Raw genomic sequence first — 6920 nt, forward strand, 5'->3', positions numbered from 1 at the left:
ACCAAGTGGTGATGAAAGGACGGCTAAGCAGCTCTGGCAACATGAAGGAAAATGGTCAGTGAGTTAAGGCAGGAGCAGTCCACCACCAAACGCCAGTACACGCCTCCAAAGCTGACTTGGAGTATAAATTTTTATTTGAATTTCAGATGCAAGTATATGAAACATGTTAGAGGATAAATATTTACATTAAAAGTTGCACACACAAAAGCAGGAAATGCAAAAACATTCAACGAAATGAACATGACAGAAGTACGGAGCGCTAGCAGTCCATCTGAGGGAACACTCGAAGAAGCAATGAATGATTGTCAACCAAGGAAAGAACAGAGGAGACTCAGTGAAAGTCAACACAAAGCATGTGCTTTAACCCATTCCAAATGAAACCAAGATAAAATGTTCATCTTATACTCTGACTTCAAACTGAGTGTAATGCTGCATTGCCAGTGTGAGCTATGCTGGTGCGGTGCTTGCTGAACAAATGAGCCTCACTGGTGTGTGAGGTGACATCGGCATTGTCACGGGGACACCAGGAGCTTTCACTATTAGTATTGTACATCCAAATACCTTGGACCATGTGTCCCGCTTGCCCCAAGTGTATGCTCACACGCCACCATTTGAATTATATATACAAACTCCAACAGCACCCAAACTGTCAGCCTCAATAGTGAAATCTGTGTAATCTTTGTTCAAGACTCCTTATATAAATGTACACCTTTAATTCTAATTGCAAAGTGTGGTATGAATCGTTACAATGAGCCCTGAGGAAATGTATGGATTTTAATGTTTCTATTCTGACTCAATCTCAAATAAAAGCAAAACCTATGCAGCAGAGGCATTTTTCTGAGTATATATTAAACAACAGCCACAATGATCAGAGGACTTCCCCACCCACGACGAGTAAAGCTGAATCACAAGCCTACAGCCACTGCAAGTCAGACCACACGGCTACCATCACACCACTTTACATCTCCAAATCACATGGTGTGCAAGCTTAGGATACACAATGCGGGGCAGAGTGAGGCGATGGCACAACCGTGATGTGAACTGTCCAGTCGTTAGTTCTGAAAGTTACGCAGTAGTGTCGATTATGCATTTTGCTGTTTAGTTTAATTTACTATTTTACATGAGCCGTGGTGGCAGTCGCAATGAAAAATAGAAACAAAGCACATTTCACAGCAGTATATATTTTTTTCCTTTTTGTCACTGTTTGTTAAATACATACATAGAACAAGACAAATGGCTTCTACAATGAGGAAAATCTTGCTGGTGCACTCAGTCACACACACACACAAAAAAAAAGCTGTTCCACCATTGATGAGTTAATTGCTCTACTGATCAAACGGATACATCAGCCAACAGTGAATTTCAAGCTACGTGAGGCCTTTATTACGTTTTAGAGGAGTAATGGGGTCACAATCAAGAGTTTAAATTCAAGACAGACCTCCACGGTTCCCTTCACCAGCAAATAATAAACCTTCAGCACAGTCAGTTACTCTGTGATTTTTCTCATGTATAATATAAGTTTATTACCATCCTGAAATTAGAAACTATCTATACCTTTTACCCACACTCACTCATTCATAATCATTCACCTGCTTCTGTCACAAAAAAGGAAAAGAAAAAAAAGAAGCAGTCATCCAACTCAAACAGTCAATAAAGCCGAGAAAACAAACACTATAAAGTATTACATACTTTAAAAAGATAAGCCTATAACTCTGCAGGCATTTGCAAATGAGTTTGAATGAATGATCCTTTTTCAGAGGTGCTTCTTCGTGAGGATGTTCTCATTACAGACAGACTCCTCACTCTACTGTAGGTTGTACTTGGACCATCCCCGCTGGACTCTGTATACTACGCAAAGTTGGAGGGTCCGAGGTGGGTTACAGGATGGCCAAGGCTGTCCAGAGGAGCACTGGGATAAAACCTTAATGCTTACAATAACAGGCCGAGAGGCCAGGGACAGAGGAAAAAGGGCCAGAGCAAATGGTCCTGGAAATGCAAAGAGCTCCAGGGAACTTCATCCTTACTCGTGAGGAAGAGTGTGCGGTATCAAAAGTAGATCTGCTTGGCATGTGACGGATTCTGCTCCATGGGGCAGTACGGACATTTCAACCTGAGGACGAGACATGGGAGAGCAGGAAGTTGAGCTTAATGGACTATATTGGTTGTTTTGGCTGATTAACTAACTTTTGTCAGCTGACTTAACAGCAGTGCTTGTAACAAGTAAATGTTGTGATCCAAGATAACAACACCACTGCTACTCACACAGCTTCATCCTACCATGCACATATCAATCAATCGGGCTGTACAGCAACTTACTTCCCAGCATTAGTCAGTTTGTTGAGGGCATCTCTGGAGATGACGTGGCCACAGATGAGTTTCATGGGTGGATTGCTCTCGGAGGTCTGCTGTCTGAGGATCGGGCAGGCGAACACAGAGTGGTACCAGCACTTCTTCCCCAGGTCAATTTCAATCTACAAGGACAGACATGATGTGAACCAACAGCATGATGGAAAAGAAAGAAAAGCGGCGACAGATGAGAATTCTGAAGGACTTACAGGCAGCTCGTCTTTGTGTGTCCAGACTCCGCTGCACTGCCTCTGCTCTATCACCTGCTTGATGTTCATCAGTACTGGCAAGGCCATACAACCTGATGCAAAACTGCAGAGAAACAGACATGTTGGCATCGATACCTCTTTGACTCCGGCTGATATCCTTTAACACACAGGTTTATATTATACAACATGATGATGAAACGAAATGTCACTGTTTATACTTGATCATAAACTGAAAAAAATACTTTTTTTTTTACTTCAATCTCAAAGATTTTAGAAAGCAAATCAAAGATGAGGTTCTTAGGTTCCAACCTAACACTGAGGGGAGACTCTACAGAGAGGCCCAGTAAAGCGCAGGCATCCCTGGTGAAGATGTTGCAGATCTCGGCCCACTGATTTGTCTCCAGCAGACTGCGGTACGGAGAGTTCTCAATGCCATGACGCAGGTACACCAGACTGCCCATCAGGATCTGAATATCTGCAGGAACAAAAGAGGCACAGGTGAGGAACAACATAGCATGGGTACTGTGAGGCAGGCCTCCTACAATCATCTGTTTGCTTTAAGAACACTTTCATTACTTCTTGGTTGTGAGTATTACACTATTAATCGTTGTAGGGACTCTTAAGAGCCTCATATTCTTCAAAGTTTAAAAGAAAAATAGTGAAACATAAGTCAAGCTAAGCATCTCAGTGTATTTCTATTTGGGATGTCACATTCATGCCACTGTTTACTATTCACCTCTCTGGTGCTGAGAGGCGAACGGCTGGAAGTGCCTGGCATACTGCAGGGCCTCCATTTGGTTGCTGATTCCCCCACTGAGCAGACTGATGAAGTACAAGCGGTGCAACTTGAATTCTAGACTGCTGTTCAGGTCCAAAAGGCGCTGCCGATTCGTTACGGCCCACCTAAGAAGGCACAGACATAAATAAGGACAGTCAACTACATCGACACTTATAATACAGCCATCAACATCCTAAAGGGAGTTTTTTTTTTTTTTTAAATCATTACATGTTCAAAAGTGATGCCTTTGGAATTTAGACTGTATACAAGTGGCACCTTTACTAAGCAGCCAGAGAGTTTGAGAAATAAGCCAGATGAAGTAACTTCAGAATTTTTGCAACAATGAAACATCTTTTCACTGTATGGCAGTTTTATTCCCTGTGCAACAATTTTTCTACCTCTTGTAATGCATTTTGATTTAAGGCAGCTAAAACGTCTACCCCTCTATCCACCGGTGTGTGAAACTAGTCAAGGCATTTTCCTTTCCTTACAAAGATGATGACTGTCTAGACACAGAAAATGGTAAAAAGAGAAGAAAACATACTCTAATGCTGGCCTGAGGTCCTGCATCCTCAGAGCTTCAAGGATTCTGTTCAGCTCCAGGAAAGGCTGCTTCATACTCATATCTATGACTACACCAGACTCCTAGAAAACAGACAGGGGCAATTTTGAATTATTAGCAATTCTTTCAACAATTAGGTAGATTTGAAGCCCCATATTGTTGCTTCAGTTAATTTGCATTAATTCATTTCCGAAAGGAATCATCTTATGCCATTCAGGCTGCCATAAACATTAGTTTGAAGGCTTCAGTTACTTACCTGACAAAGATCCTCTGCTACACTGAGCATCCCTTGTCTGTACAGGTGCTCAACAATTGTCTCACTCAGGTACTTCTGTCTCTCTGGGGTGTCCCACACTGTCTCTGCCACCACAGCGCTGATCTCTGCATCAAAATTCTGCAAAGAAGCAAATCGGTGGTTAAGTAAATGTATGCCACATGTTAAATGTTAAAGAAAGCGGCTGTCTGTCCTTACCCTGTCAATGGCTTTGCCCACTTTTGACACACTGCCATGGATGTCCTTATGTCGGGAGGCTAGCATTTGCACTGTTTCTTTGATATTCTTACAACACTGTGCCATAGTCTGAGATAGGACCGATAAGTCTGCATCTTGTACTCCTGAAAGAGAGAAAAAGGAAAAGTCTTCATTGTGTAGGTTAAGTGCCTGATGAGGTATGATACAGCACTGTTGAAACATAAACAATTCTGACGGGACAAAGATATTAAATCTAAACTACTATAAAAATAAGATTTTATTAACACAATTTGCAAATATTACATCTTCGTAGTGTTCAGTCACCTTATGTGCATCAGTTTTTCTTACCAAAAGCAAGTAGCTGTCCTCGTATCTCACAGACGCTGCGCAGGAGCTCGTCTAGCCTCTCCTCTGACTGGTGGCCGTACATTACAAAGCGATGGAGCACTTTCTCCAGCTCCCTCTCAACACATGCACACTGTTCCATGATTGGGACTGGAACACTCATACACACAACGACAACACCTAGATCAGAGAAAAGAGGAAAAAAAAAAAACGGAACAAGAGACAGATACAGGTCAAAGCAATGAGCTATTATTACAGGCTGAGAAATACTTGACTTCTGAGGGCGAAACCGGTATTTGAGAGTTTAATAACAACATAACGGCTGTCATTATTTGGATTTTTTAGGGCTGCACATAACATTTATGTTATCTGTAGATTGATCTGCCACTGTCACAATGAATAATTCAAAAAAATTTCAGAATGGTGAAAAATGTGTTTTTCCTAAGGCGAGGTGATAGCTTCCCATTGCTTGTTTTGTTTGACCAAAACCCAAAGTTGTTCAGTTTAGGATAACATCAGACACAGAAAATTAGCAAATCTGCACAACTGAGAAACTGTAACTAAGTAACGTGAGGTTATCTCGCTTTGCAATGACATCAACAGTTATCTTTTAAAACGGTTAGAGATCAATTTCCAGTTGATTGACTGATCATTTAAGCTCTGCTTGTTGTTTTGTTTTCTACCTAAATACAAAGCATAACAAATCATTTTCGATAACAAAGCCTTTAAATACATTTTTAAGGAATTAAATTAAGAAAGCCAAGATATGCACTAGAGCAACAGATGGTGATATATTAGCCCATCTGATGCATTGATCAGGCTCAAATACTAAAAATATAACAAAAACGTTTGTTTTCTCTGTCAGTGAACTCTCTAGTTGGCAGCTCTTTGTGGTTTGCTTCAGTGGATTCAACACAAAACAAAACTATACAAATTTGGATTGTGGAGCTATTAAAAAGATGTAGGATCCCCTTCCAATGTCACAAAAACAATGCCTGCAGTATTTGACTAAACTGCTACCATATAAACAGTCCCATGACTGTCAAACAGCTGCCTCTTCAACGAGACGGCTGGCTTGTCGCTGGTGAATGCTAAGTACAATGTTTGCAAACACCTTTGTCAGCTAGTAGAATTCGTTTTTTATCTCAAGAAGAAAAAACAAAACTCGGGGGTACTGCCCTGATTCAAAGTTTGGCCTGGTGTACCACTGCTAACAACTAACAAGGCCTTAACAATATTGAACGCAGGCAAACAGCGTACTCTGCGGCCTGCTGTTTACCAACGTTAGTCGCCACACAACATACAAAGTGTAATTTAGTAATCAAGTGGCGAATGGAAATGTTGATCGGTGATTTTGTTTGAACAGCTGCTCTGACTTCGGCTACCATCACTTTCTTAATGGAAAAACATTAAATCATGGATACGTAACTGTTTTAGCTTGCTGTAACCGACTGCTTACAAGATGAATACCGAAAATGTCCACCTAGCAGTTACCGTAATAAAACGTTAGCTAACCAACATAAACGCAAGCTACATTTATATTTTAACGCCGCAATGGCACGTTTCGTATTGATTATTATTAGCTAAAACATGCTTATATGAAGTGCCACAAAGTGCTTGCTGTATATTTTCATTCGATGCTGTATTTACAAAAATAAGCTGTCGCAAAGCTAACATAAACAAACGGTTATCACAGCGGCTGGCTGGCTACAAAAGCTCGCCATTGCTAGCAGCTACTTAGCTAGGTGATGTTAGCCAGCTGTTGACTGACAAGGCCCAAATAATTTCAGGAGCGATGACAACACCCTTGTCTTCATTATTTTGTATGACTCCAACACTTGAAACATCTGTCGCCCTTTCACTGAAATATAAGATATGTTTAAATAAACACCACTCACCTCTCCTGCTAATTAGTTAGCACACATTAGCGTTAGCCACTTGCCTGTTATTGCAACACTTCACCAGCAGTCGTAATGCGGATCTTCCTGTGTCGCATTCTGCATTAACTGAACATTTCACAGTAAAAGTCGTTGTCTCTGGCACACTGAAGAGGAACTGCTGGAAAACTCACTGGAATCATGTTTGGCCCTCTTCTATCATTTCTGTAAAACAAGCAATTTAGATGAATTTTGAACTGATTATTTCCTGTGAATAATGTATCAGAGATAAGTTTTGCTGATATTTTTAGGATTTGTTTCTATGATTCTC

At 40.9% G+C, this 6920-nt stretch overlaps 1 protein-coding gene across 1 annotated transcript; it reads right to left on the reverse strand.

Moving 5' to 3' along the window:
* Positions 1-94: 94 nt before the first annotated feature.
* On the reverse strand, positions 95-6680 carry rmnd5b (required for meiotic nuclear division 5 homolog B). The gene is made up of 10 exons (XM_041944120.1): positions 6611-6680; positions 4716-4892; positions 4368-4510; positions 4152-4289; positions 3878-3978; positions 3292-3458; positions 2865-3030; positions 2556-2658; positions 2317-2471; positions 95-2110 (listed from the first exon to the last, which is right to left on the reverse strand). The coding sequence occupies exons 2-10, from the start codon at positions 4873-4875 to the stop codon at positions 2047-2049; spliced, it is 1197 nt and encodes a 398-aa protein (XP_041800054.1). The 5' UTR covers positions 4876-4892; positions 6611-6680; the 3' UTR covers positions 95-2046.
* Positions 6681-6920: the final 240 nt, after the last annotated feature.

The sequence above is a fragment of the Chelmon rostratus genome, chromosome 9, assembly GCF_017976325.1.
Source record: "Chelmon rostratus isolate fCheRos1 chromosome 9, fCheRos1.pri, whole genome shotgun sequence".
Classification (NCBI taxonomy): Eukaryota; Metazoa; Chordata; class Actinopteri; order Chaetodontiformes; family Chaetodontidae; genus Chelmon; species Chelmon rostratus.